Source organism: Moschus berezovskii, chromosome 17, assembly GCF_049115385.1.
Source record: "Moschus berezovskii isolate FMDL1 chromosome 17, NW_MosBer_1.0, whole genome shotgun sequence".
NCBI classification, from domain to species: domain Eukaryota; kingdom Metazoa; phylum Chordata; class Mammalia; order Artiodactyla; family Moschidae; genus Moschus; species Moschus berezovskii.
Window position 1 is genome coordinate 37,365,095 of NC_142476.1, and position 13,484 is coordinate 37,378,578.

Consider the following 13,484-nt stretch of genomic DNA (forward strand, 5'->3'; position numbering starts at 1 on the left):
CAAGTTTTGTTTTTTTTTTAAAAAAAGGACTTATCATCACTGCTACCCTCGCAACACACATTCATTATGTAACATTTTACATTTGGAGAATATTCCAACACTCCCATGGCTTCATGATAGAACCAGAAGTTAATTTGTGGGTACATGACCATTCTAAAGATCAGTCCTGCGTGTTCATTGGAAGGACTGATGCTGAAGCTGAAACTCCAATACTTTGGCCACCTCATGTGATGAGTTGACTCACTGGAAAAGAGTCTGATGCTGGGAGGGATTGGGGGTGGGAGGAGACGGGGACGACAGAGAATGAGATGGCTGGATGGCATCACCGACTCGATGGACATGAGTTTGAGTGAACTCCGGGAGTTGGTGATGGACAGGGAGGCCTGGCGTGCTGTGATTCATGGGGTTGCAAAGATTCGGACACAACTGAGCGACTGAACTGACCTCCCTTTTCCTTGAATTTTTCAGCATTTTTATACTGACATAATCTATGTGGGTAGGGTAGATATAGCTAAACAAAACATCAAGGTTTGGATGCCTGAGTGATAAGAGGGGCAGTGTATTTATCGGGGGAATAATTGATGAATTTGATTTTGAATTTATAAACTTAATGGCCAATGTCCCATCAATCAGTAAGGTAAGATTCATGTGTGAATAATTAATGTTGGAGATTTAGACTTAAGCCAGACTCTGAGAGGCAGGACTGAGGGTGAATAACCAAGGGAAGAGAGCAGTGAGGAACCTAACAGGGGGTGACAAGATCTGAGGAGCCAGGGGTTACTCAGAAGAGATGTGCTGAAGAGCACCAGATAGCCTTAGTTCTTTAGGTACAAAACACAGTGACTTGGAGAAGAGGTGACAGCAAGATGCCAGCCCAGTTAAGTCTCCCTCAGACCAGCATTCCCAAGGATATGACTTGGAATTTTCACCTTCCTTCTCAGTCTTCTTAGCATTACCCAAATTTTACATGCGGTGAAATCAAGGAAATGAAAAATTAATGACTTCTCTAAAACATGGCACCAGGGATCAGATTTTATGTTATTCTACTCAATAAAAGTATAGAGGGCTACATGCAAGAGATTATACCAGGTATGGGACCCTTCTTTCTAAAACTAGGACAGTATAATAAGTCTGAGAGACTCTTGAGTTAGGAATCCTTCGTACTCTTTCCAGAAAAGCAAAAGATGTCCCATCACCCTCAACACTGGTATACTTAAATCGAACACCCCTGTTAAGGTGTTAGGTTAGAGGAGCTCTTTGTTGCAGGGGTCAGAGATTCGACAGGGCCCAGGTAAGTAATACGAAGGTGCAAAGTAGGCCAGGAGATGTGGCAGGATCACATTTTCATCAGCAGCTTCTCTGTTTTCATTGCATGAACGTTTATACATCTGTCTTTGGAGAGAAGCATCAGTGTCAGTCCAAGCAAGGAGACGTCTTGCCCTCAGGATATGAGTCTGAACTAGTACTTCAAAATGTGACAACAGAATTCTCTGATCACGTTTTTGACAAAAGGCTTTATTTGCTGATCCCTAAGAAGCAAAATTCAGAAAAACATCTCCCTCCCCCACTGCAAGAATAGATAATAAAACATTTTCCGTCATCCTCTTCCCTCTTCCCACGGTGGGCCCTTTCACATGCACATCATCGTAGAACAGACTGACATCCAGAAATTCTCCAAAAGGCACCTGGCACTGTTACGCTGCTCATGCCTTCTGCTACACCTCTCTGGCAGGCAAGTGGAGCCTCTTCTGCAGCTTCTCGCTTTCAACAGAAATTTATTGAAAAATTTATTGATAGCAAAATATTTAAATATTCTCTCCCCAGGCTCATCTTTCATTTATCTACTAGAAAAGTACTGAATTGAAAAGGTTTTTTCTCCCAGTTGTGATCAAAACATGGAATACTGAAGAACTTCCGGGTTACTCTAAGTTTTTAGGTTACCCACGTAGATATGTACAGAGGAAGTTGAACCCCAAGTTGTATTCCTTCCCAAAATGGGTAACAGAGAATTTGATTAGAATAGAAAAAAAAAAACAAAAACAAAACAAAAGCCAAACCTGATAGTCATTCTATTGGCTTGGCCAAAACGTTCGTTCGGGTTTTAAAAAGCCAAATGAACATTTTGGTCAACACAGTATGATGAAGCAAAGCAGGCTTTTTCAACCATAAACTGATACCACCTCTTGGTCATAAACCCTGCAGAGATCCAAGATAAGTCTTAAATTTTGAAGAAAGTCAGCAGAGTGTGAAGATATATGAACAAAGGAGAAAGCTGCTGAAGGCACAAAGGATCCCAAGGAATTTTTAGTATAATTTAATAAGCCAGTAGTATAGCAACCTAAAGGCCTTGGCTGTGATCACACCAGAATGTTTTTAATGGACTGCTGTGGGGAAACATGATGGACAGCTGGCATCCTCTGGCTCATGGTGCTAAGTGGGCAGCTCCAGAACCAACTCCGTGGCAAGCCTATGGCTGGGGTGTGTAGCGGAGGTATTTCTTGCCAGATGGGAGCTCTTTGGTGAAGACTCCTTTAGGGAAAAGTTTTTTGGCTTCCTCTTCAGGGATGGTTGGAAGGACCATCACGCTGTCCCCATTCTATTGAAAAGACATTGAGAATGGTGAAATTCAATCTTTCATGATGAGAATAATCAAGTCTCCTTTGCTTTGCTCTCTCCCCCTGAGGAATTTTGCTTTCACAAATCGATCTTTGACACTTTTGGGAAGAGAAGTATCTCCCCACCTTAACAAGAAATAGTCCTGCTTTAAACCCAGTAATGGTTTGCTACTGCATTTTAAAATTTATTATAAATAAGCCCTTTTTACTACCCTGTGTGACTGAACCCAGCTTCCTCTTTCACCCTTGGTCCCTACCTTCACCTCCTACTGCTGCCTTTCCAGGCATGTTGGCTCTCCTGTTCCTTGAACGTGCCAAGCTCACTTTTAAGAAAACTCCTTAGCTGTTCCTTTAAGCCTGCAGTGCTCTTCCCTTCTAAAGATGCATGACTTGGTCTCTCGCTTTCTTTACGTCCTCCCCAAAGGTCTCTTCAGAGAAGAGCCTTCCTTCCTTGACAGCCAAATATAAAAGCAACTCCTCCCACCTCTGCTCCCCTTTTCCCCACCTTTGCATGATTACTGTCTATCATACACTGTCACCTAAGGTACTGTAAACTTTACTGTTGTTCTTTACCCACTGGAATGTAAGTTTTGTGAGGGCAGGGACTTTACACTGATGGTTCACTGCTAAATCCCAGTGCCTACTGTCTGGGCTCAGTAAACATAGGTTCAATGAATGGACACAGAATTTCAAAGGTTTGTGGGTCAGAAGACAAAATAACAAGACCAGGTATTCAGGTTAGCGGATTAAAAAAATGTAGCGACGTTAAGTCAATGGCAAGCCACTCCAGTACTCTTGCCTAGAAAATCCCATGGATGGAGGAGCCTGGTAGGCTGCAGTCCATGGGGTCGCTAAGGGTCGGACACGACTGAGCGACTTCACTTTCACTTTTCACTTTCACACATTGGAGAAGGAAATGGCAACCCACTCCAGTGTTCTTGCCTGGAGAATCCCAGGGACAGGGGAGCCTGGTGGGCTGCCGTCTATGGGGTCACACAGAGTCGGATACGACTGAAGTGACTTAGCAGCAGCAGCAGCAGCGACGTTAAGAAACTTTTGTGATATTATCCATGTCCTACATATTGCCGGAATCATAGGGATTAAAAATTCATGAATAGGTTTCAGAGAATTCTACATGAGTTTAAAAGACCAAAGCTTAAGAGAAATGTTTCAAGACATTAATACACCAAATAGTTTTATACCCATGACTTAAGTGGTCAAACTAAGTTCTGCTATAAATATTTTGCCATCAGGAAAGAGTTCAAGTTTTTTTTTTTAATCCTTTTATTTAGGAAAAGGAATCATTCTGACCAGTTAATCTGTCCAAATAACCTAAAAGTTAGAAATATAGGGAGTTTATATTTTGTATAAAAGGTGTTAAAGACACTGAAAAATGGCCTCTCAGTAAATCCTAAACTCAGCCAGGAGGAAAAGCCCTCCCAGTATATTTGCATGCCAGAAACAGAGCCCCAGATAACACCCTAAAGGGAGCCATTCAGATGGCCCCATAGGCCTTCTAGGCAAGTTGGGTTTCTGCCCTTTTAGCATCTTTACCTTCCAGTCAACTGGGGTGGCCACCCTCTTTTCTGCTGTCAGCTGGAGAGAGATAATTACTCTGAGAATCTCATCAAAGTTCCTGCCAGTGGTAGCTGGGTAGAGGATGGACAGTTTCAGTTTCTTATCAGGACCAAAAATAAACACCTGCAAAGTACACAGACACATAAACAGGAAGAACTCTCTGAGTGTTTTTGATATTAAAGCCTCTTATAAGGCTCTTTAGTCATTAAAAATGTTCAACGGTATAACAAAACAAAATAACAAAAGCCCCCAAGTATCTAGAAAGACATGCCAAACATACTGGGTAGTTGGAATAGTTATGATTTTCTTCTCTATGTTGTATTTCTAAACTTGAAGGGAATTATATTTGGTTTTGTCAGTAAGAAAAACTGACTTGTGAACTGAATCCAGAAAAGCCCTCAGGAAGGTACTATGTTAACTATGGAAAATGATCATAAAAATAATACTAATGGAAGTTGATGGTGTTGTTCACTCGCTAAATTATGTCCAATTGTTTTGTGACCTATGGACCACAGCCTGCCAGGCTCCTCTGTCCATGGGATTTCCCAGGCAAGAATACTGGAGTGGGTTGCCATTTCCTACTCCAGGGGATCTTCCCAACCCAGGGATCAAACCCATATCTCCTGCTTTGGCAGGCAGATTCTTTATCACTGAGCCACTTGGCAAGCCCCATGGGAGTTGGCACTGGTCCTCAAAATTTTGTATATTTTTGCAGATGTGGGAATAAGTTTGTTCTATGGTGGATAAGGACAGAACAAATAAGAATTCAAAACAGATGCCTTATGAAGAAGGCTATGACCCACTGCTTTAAAGAGAGGGCTGTCAGAACTACAGCAAAAGATTTCACAATTCTAGATGACATGTTAGGATAACTTTTTATGTAGATTTTCAAAGCTGTGAATTAAGCAGTTTATTAATAAGTTTAGCTGAAAAATTTTACTTTCTACCAGCATTTAGATAAAAAGTGAGAGTGCCAGCAGACACTTATTTCCTAACTGGAGATATTCACCTATTTACTTGAGTTGCCCCAAGCATTTACTCAGATAGATGTTGCCTGGTCAGATTATCTAGTAGTACATAACTCACCACACGAGCAGTCACAGGCATGCCCTTTTCGTCTTTCTCTGCTGGGTCCAGCATGCCCAACTGGATGGCAAGGTCCCGATTCTTATCATCAATGATGGGAAAAGGTAACTTTTCCGTGGGCTCTTCACCATTGTAAGCGTTGATATCCTGAAATGCAGGGGAAAGGGAAGTCTAAAGCAGGCATATCCTCTAAATGCCATCAGTTAACAGCCATCATTTTGTAAGACAGGGAAGAGAGGACCATAATCATAATAATTTCTCTACACAATTTTAATAAGAAAACCAATAAATGAACACTCCTTAACCCAACTGTTCACTGACAGAAATAACAGTAGGGTATAATCTAGAGCCTTTTCATGCCCAGTTCAGTTCAGTTCAGTCGCTCAGTCGTGTCCGACTCTTTGCGACCCCATGAATCACAGCACGCCAGGCCTCCCTGTCCATCACCAACTCCCGAAGTTCACTCAAACTCATGTCCATCAAGTCGGTGATGCCATCCAGCCATCTCATTCTCTGTCATCCCCTTCTCCTCCCGCCCCCAACCTTTCCCAGCATCAGAGTCTTTTCCAGTGAGTCAACTCATCGCATGAGGTGGCCAAAGTATTGCAGTTTCAGCTTTAGCATCAGTCCCTCCAATGAACACCCAGGATTGATCTCCTTTAGAATGGACTGGTTGGGTCTCCTTGCAGTACAAGGGACTCTCAAGAGTATTCTCCAGCACCACAGTTCAAAAGCATCAATTCTTCGGTGATCAGCTTTCTTCACAGTCCAACTCTCACATCCATACATGACCACGGGAAAAACCTTTCATGCCCAAGGCTCTTTAAATTCAGCATGTTTTTATTGCTTTGAGAAAGCAGCATTAAACTCTCTAAAAGTGGAATAATATAGAGTTAAGACGTCAATCCCAGGTACCTCTGGGTACCCAAACACTTAAAAAAAAATACCATCAGTAACAATGCGTTCACATCCAGAAATTATATCACAGGCAAAGATAATTCTGTAGATATGGTACTGATCTGACCCCTGCCTCAAAAGCACCCTGACTCAGACATTAAGCTACTGAAACAAAGATATTAAGAAATGAGAAGAAACACAAAGCTTAGAGCAAAAAGAACAGAGAATTGAATATTCACTTCAGGAACAAGTCAAAGGTGAATCTCTCATGGGTAAAAAGGCAGAGGTGAATTTACACTAGGGTGAAATCCACATAAAAAGCAAAGCATTCCAAGTCTGAATTGAAGGACAATGTACTTGCATCCGCTCTCTATGCCTTCCTCCCCTAGTGAAAAAACTTTATTCATTTTTCTATCCTGGGAAGTTTTTTGGGAAAAAAACAAAAAATCTAGCTTTATCATTTGACCTGGCATTGAAATTGCACTTGAGGTGGGCTAAGCATTATGGTAAGTACATGTGGGATATAGATAAGTAAAGTTCCTGTCTCTAAGGGAACTTCTAATTTGGTTAGATGATTTCCATAAGAAGTAGCAACAAATGCAAGATGGTAATATGCAAATGGCAGAAGCTGAAGTACACCAGCCTTTCCATGTGTAAGACTGCTGAGCTAGGAAAGGGTTTAAGAACGGGGTATGACTTTGACCTGGGCCTTGAAGGATGGATACAATTTTTACAAGGGAAAGGAAGGCATTCTAGGGAGAGGGAGCAATATGAATGAAACTTGTAGCCAAGTCTGAGCATAAACTATTGACTGGAGAATGAGGAATTTATCTGGGTAGAGTTTTAGGACGGAAAAAGAGTTAATGCTGGAATAAGGTCTATGTATTCTGTGACACCTTGAAAGTAAAACAGGAGTTGGTGGCATTGCAGATTAAGAACCTCTGGGGATTTCGCCACAGAGATGCTACAGGATAAACACAGCATTCATGAAATTTGAAATGGATAACAAATTATACCATGTTTCTTAATTAGCTTAACTTTCTTCCTTCTGTCAACTAGCAGTCTGTCACGTCACCACCACTAAAACAACAACCGATATGGTTTCATGCTACAGGCACCTTGAGGTTTCCTACATAACCAGGTGTAAAGTTGGAACTTGTTTCCTATTTAATGTGATCACAATTCTGAAAATTCTAAGGCACAAGCTCACCCGGAAACATGAACCTGGGTGTGTTCCTATACTTTAAACAGTATTATATAATTGGCTATAAACTCTTCCTTCTGCCACTTGTAGTCTCAATGATCACTATGCAGTAACTCTCAACCCTGCTATTTGCATGACAGGCATTACATTACACCCATGAAAAGCAAAGAACCATATGCTTTGGCTTTATTCTATCCCAAATCAAGCCAATTCCTACCCTCTATCATTTAGTATCAAAGAAAGTATCACCTTCACCTCAAAAAAGCCAAGCTACTCTATAAAATTTATAACATGATCTGTAACCTCAAAGCTTCCGCCAACTGGTAGTACCTTGCTCCATGCAAGATGGTCTTCCACACTGTCTATGGAAAGAGCAATCATCTTAACATTTCTCTTGGCAAATTCTGGTGCCAGCTTTGCTGCTCTGCCGAGCTCCGTGGTACACACTGGGGTAAAGTCCCGAGGGTGGGAGAAGAGAATGCCCCATCTGAATAAGGAAAAGAAGGTCACAAGTGAATGAAGAGATGATCACCAACATCACATACAGTGAAAAATCACAAATCCTAGATCAAAAATGTTTTTTTTTTTTTTAAATGAATGCTTATGAAGACAATTGGGGCTTCCCAGGTGGTGCTAGTGGTAAAGAACCCGCCTGCCAAAGCAAGAGATGTAAGAGATGTGGGTTCCATCCCTGGGTCAGGAAGATCCCCTGGAGGAGGGCATGGGAACCCACTCCAGTTGGGACACTGAAGCGACTTAGCATGCACTCATGAAGACAATCACTTTAAAACTTTTCTGTTGAGGAATGCTTTTCAATTATCTCCAGAAAAACCTGTTTCATGCCCAATTCAATCAATTATATGAAATTCAATATGGTAAATATTTAAAAAGACTGTCAGGGTATTGCCTACTTTAGTAACTCCAGAGCCACCCTGAGTCCTTTTCAGCTAAAAAAATCTGTGCTATTCAAACTAAATACTAAAATAGCTTCCCCCCTCTTTACACTTTCTACATTTTTTTCTAAGCACAGATATGCTGACATTCACCTCCAATACTGGATGAGTCAGTATGCCTGAATCTAGACCAATGCCTGACTTAAATAATAAACACATTATGTAACCTGAAATAAATAGGCTTCTATCCTCTATTTATATGTAAAGTTAAAGCTGACGTTTGGCTTCTTTTACGTGAACAGATATAAAGACTTTTGTAAAACTAGTTTACTGATCTAACCTGTTAAACAGGACACCCAATATTTGTACCCTGACAAAACAACAGCATTTTAAGAGTTTCACCTATTTCTTCATGTACAGTTTCTTCTTCCTTTAGACCAAGTGGGTAGAAAACTACAGCCTTCAATGTTGATTTCTACAACCACAGATTCTTAGGGAAACAGTATTATCTAAATCATCACTGCCTAAGATTAAACGTATAAATTTTAAGCACATTTTAAGCTAAGTCACCAAGAATCTGTCTTCTTCTGGGCAGCAGAAACTGTTCTTTCAACTGAAAATCTCACACTCTGTTTCCACGCTCTAGTGAAATTAACAACATTAAAGCAGGACCTTAAACTAGTAGATTACTCATGGTAGCCTAGATGCCACGCTGACCCCCTCCAAGTTTGCCAAATTTCCTGAAGCACAAAGAAGAAAGCAGAGATAGGGTACCTAATTCCCACCTACATCTGCCACTCAGCTCTCAAGGTTTCAGGAAAGGAAAAGACCTCCTTATAAAAAGGATGGATGGCCCTGTGGCAAGAATGGGAAGAGAAAGGTAATATTTTTAAGATTGTGGGAGGGTGTGGTATGTTTTTTTATATATATAAAGGGCAATACGACAGATTTATTTAAAATGTTTAAAAATAATTAGTTATGAGTACAATCTAGGCCTTAGAGTCTGTGGTGAAGGATCTATTTAAGGGTCAGATGAGACTTAAGGAAAGTCTCCAGAAGTTGAGAAAAAAATGAACAGGGCAGTTCCTCTTGTATTGTTAAAGAGGTGATTAGTTAGAAAAATCAGCCCTTCTCTTTGCATTGTGAGCCAAGAGACTGTTTTGCTGAATCATGTTAAGGAAACTTGTCTGCAGCCACTTCACATTCTCCCCTTCAGAAGCCGCACTCTCGTTTGCTGCTGTCTATGGGGTCACACAAAGTGGGACACGACTGAAGTGATGCAGCAGCAGCAGCAGGAACCGGATAAACCCTGAGAATATCTTACTGTGGCCTGTTCCCCTCTAAGTCTCCCTACTGCTGCTCTTCAGAGGAATACAATTACAGTATCCCCTTTCCTTCTTTCTTCATTTTCAAAAGATAAAAAGGTTTCCTTTTTTAAGGGAGATGGTCCCAACTCACAAACCCCCTGGAAAAACCCAAGGAAAACCCACGTTTTGTTTGGTGAAGATGTACTGTGAAGAAGCTGCTTCTATCACATATATATGGTGATTGAGCTCAATAAACTCATTAAATAAGCTCCCAAACCTCTCGGTTGTTTCCAGTTGTCCAGGGGAAGGGTAGGTACCCGTAATGTTTGAAATTGTAATTTTTTTCTCCAAAACACATCTGATCAAAAATTGATAGTCTGAACTGAAATCACATGAAGAGTGGAGTTGGGAAAAATTATATTAGGCACAATCTATTTATTATAGTGTTATAAAAGGCTCAAACTTATTTTTGGGGTAAGGCAGGAAATAATAATATCCCATACTTGACCCATGGCAGACTTGTATATTATTTGTTTATAGATGCAGTTTTCTCTGTCATCTTCCTACTGCTGATTCCCTGAGAAGGTACCACTTTTAATCAGATCAACAAAAAATCCAAACAAGTAGGGTTAGTTTAAATGGTGACATCATTTATAACTATTGCTACAATAAATATGCTTCATAATAATATTTAGGTTTAACCTATACAACCTAAGAGCTTTGGCAAGTTTTTGTTTTATGTGGGTGGGGGCTGTAGGTAAGAATGGGAAGAAACATTCTCTGAAAATCCCATGGAGTTTTGGAGAAATACTAATACCTAGACACTTGAGTATGAGATCGGACATGGTCTGTATTTCTGAAGTCTTTGTCTGCTTTTAAGGTCTGAGTGTTCCATTTCTCATCCTTTTTCTAGCCTAGTCCTCTCAAAGAACTTAGCTTTTCCCTTAATCAGTGGTTGGAAAAAATCCCCAGTGGCTTAGGTGGTAAAGAATCCGCCTGCAATGTGGGAGACCCGGGTTTGATCCCTGGGTTGGGAAGATCCCCTGGAGGAGGGAATGGCTACCCACTCCAGTATTCTTGCCTGGAGAATCCCATGGATTCTCCCCGGCAGGCTACAATCCATGGGGTCACAAAAAGTCAGACACAACTGAGCAACTAACACACTTCGAAGAGATTGGTTAGGCCTAAGAATCTCTCCCAGGTGCTCTGCAGAGATTTGGCATATCATTAATTCATCTCATAAAGTTCACCCTTTGTCAGTAACATATACACCTGGCCACTGTTTACAAAAGGGATGCAAAGCAAGAAGGAATTGTAAAACCTTAGCCCACAGTGTGTGCGGAGAGGGGCAGGCACTGGAACCCCAGAACCATAATATAACTAGACACAGCTGGGATGTTTCATATTAAATCTAATCAACTTGACGTTTGCTGACTCTGAAGCTGTAAAACCACAGTTCCACCTATATACTCCTAGTCATAATAGTATGATTGCCAGGCTAGATCACGGGTCACCAGTTTGGCAAGGCTACGTGCGGCTGGGAGCAAGGCAGAAGGGGGAGGGGCAGTAAGAGGCACTCTGCTGTGAAACAAAAGGGCCTCAAAGTGGGAGGTGTTGGTGTCCATGACCTACCCATAGTTACTGCAAACTTAACCTCAGAAAGCCCTTCCCTCAGGGTGCTTTAAGTTCTGGAATAAAGGACACACCCGCACACAGTGTTCTGGGTTCCTCCCAAAGCTGTTATCAAATCAAATTCTAGCAGCTGGGGGAGGCTCTGGACAAAAAAGTCATTCAGCCACCAATTTGGCAGCTGGTGGTTTAAATTTTTTTGTGCTGAGAAGCCTGCAAATACCACTGCAGCAAGCAGAACCCTCAGATAACACGCTGGGCCCTTCCTAAACCTTCAGCCAGCAGCAGTGCCCTTTGACTGGCCTTGGCTACCCACCTTCCCCGGGGAACTAACTGCAGAACGGAGGGAGGGAGGGAGGTACGACCCTGGGCACGAGTCCCAGGAACTGACCGCCGATGCTGCCCGGCCCCTGCCCCCTCCGGGCCTCGGCTGGACCATGCTACTCGCACAGTTTACCCAACAAAAGTAAATGGACTTAAACACTCCTCCGCACCGGCCTCCCGTTCCTGGGACCCGCGGGAACCCAATTTTGTTCCCCCTCCCCCTTCCTCATCCGGGAGCCAGCCCAACCACGCGGGGGCCGAGGAGCGAGAGGCGATCAAGTGGCCGATGCAGGGCGGGCCGGCGGGTCGCTGCCCCTCCGCAGCGCCGCCGCGAAGAAGCGGCCAGACAACGAGACGCACGTGCAGGAACCGGTGCGGGGAGGAGACCGGCGACGAGTAGGGGGCCGAGCGGTGAGGAGGAAAAAGGGAAGGCACCCCTGAGTCCGGGCGTAACCCGAGGCTAGGGCAGGGCGACGAGGTGGCCACTTACGAGTCTCCCAGATAGTCGTGGAAACGGATGCGGCCGATGGTAGTATTTGCCTCGAAGTTGGGGGCCTCGTCCCCGAGGAGGAGACCTCCGGGCATGGCGGCAGCGGTGACGCGGGAAGTAGGAGGAGGTGCAGCACCGACAGCCACTAGCCTGCTGGTTCTGGCGGTGTAGGTGCTGGGGGCGGAATAAATGGGGCTTCCAGGGGCGGGACCAAAGCGGAGTCCAGATAGGCGGGGCCGGGAGGCGGAGCCAGGTCGTTTGCAGGGTGGGCGGGGCCGCGTCTGGCGTCTGGAAGCGGCGGCGGCCCGGGCGACGGGGTGGAACGCGCGGGAATCTGAGGCAGGACTCGGGCCGGACTGTCCTGGGCCCGGTCCAGCACCCCGCCAGGCCTCTGCCCTGCCGGGAGCCTGTGGACACTGTCGCTCCTTCCACGTGACAGGGGACTCAATGACGTCGCCCTTTGGAGGCTTGGAGGTGCGTTCTGGACTTTGGAGGTAAAGGAAGAGGAACGCAATAGGAAGGGGCGCCCCTAGGCGGACAGCCGCCCTACGGAGCCGCCAGAATCCGCGGAGACCCTCCTGCCCACCTCCTCACGGCCGACTGCAGGCCGAAGGAGTTCAGAGACCCCTGCACTCCCGGCTCTGTTAGCGTGAGCGTCTGCAATCCGGACCGCCCCAGCCAGCCTGCTGCTGCTGCTAAGTCGCTTCAGTCGTGTCCAACTCTGTGCGACCCCATAGACGGCAGCCCACCAGGCTCCGCCATGCCTGGGATTCTCCAGGCAAGAACACTGGAGTGGGTTGCCATTTCCTTCTCTAGCCATCCTGAATTCTGTTATCAGAGGATGTGGCAAGACGCAGGCATGTGGGCCACCTTACGTCAGAGGAAGTGGTTTTCTTGTTGCCGCAGAAATTCCAGTACATGCTTGGGGGAATATGACGAAACTTTTAGTTTTATTCCACTCCCAGAGTTCATTATGGACCGTAAGATATACAACACAGTTATCCTGAAATTTAAGCATAAATATAAAAACCTACTTGTGATCTACTGTGTGCAAGTTAACACGGCCATCCAAGGAAATGGGAGTTTAGATTCATTTATTTAACTTTCTACCTGCCAAGCCCAATTTAGGCAAGATGACTGTTCTCTTGGAGCTTTCATTATAGTGAGGGAGACATCATTAAACAGGACTATGTCAGACAGTAGCATGTGCTGGGGGGTAGCTGAGATGCTACTTGGACTGGATAGTCTGCTCAGGGAAAGCCTCCAGGATAATGTAGATAAACTCTACACAGTTTATGACCTCTGCCACAGTGCGCCAAGGGCTCTTTTGTAGGGATAAGACTCCTAACTTCCAGGCCAGTAATACCAATTGTCAGGTGCATCTGTTTTCATAATTATCTTAGTGTAGTTTATATAGTAAGTGCTCTGGAAATGGTAGCTATTATTTGGATGATGATAGTA

The 13,484-nt window shown here is 43.9% G+C and overlaps 2 protein-coding genes across 6 annotated transcripts in view; one reads left to right on the top strand and one right to left on the bottom strand.

Moving 5' to 3' along the window:
- Nucleotides 1–1,494: 1,494 nt before the first annotated feature.
- On the bottom strand, nt 1,495–12,201 carry PRDX6 (peroxiredoxin 6). Its single transcript, XM_055419241.2, has 5 exons — nt 12,024–12,201; nt 7,711–7,867; nt 5,280–5,426; nt 4,170–4,316; nt 1,495–2,596 (listed from the first exon to the last, which is right to left on the bottom strand). Exons 1-5 carry the CDS (start codon nt 12,116–12,118, stop codon nt 2,468–2,470), a joined length of 675 nt encoding a protein of 224 aa, XP_055275216.1. The 5' UTR covers nt 12,119–12,201; the 3' UTR covers nt 1,495–2,467.
- A 22-nt stretch (nt 12,202–12,223) lies between these two features.
- AADACL3 (arylacetamide deacetylase like 3) overlaps nt 12,224–13,484 on the top strand; it is a 109,711-nt gene continuing 108,450 nt past the window's right edge. For 4 of the 5 annotated variants that reach the window (XM_055419232.2, XM_055419231.2, XM_055419240.2 and 1 more), the window contains exon 1: nt 12,224–12,497. The gene's annotated coding sequence lies outside the window, so the exon portion shown is untranslated. Of the gene's footprint in view, nt 12,518–13,484 lie in introns of all 5 variants that reach the window. The other variant, XM_055419234.2, reaches the window with a different exon arrangement.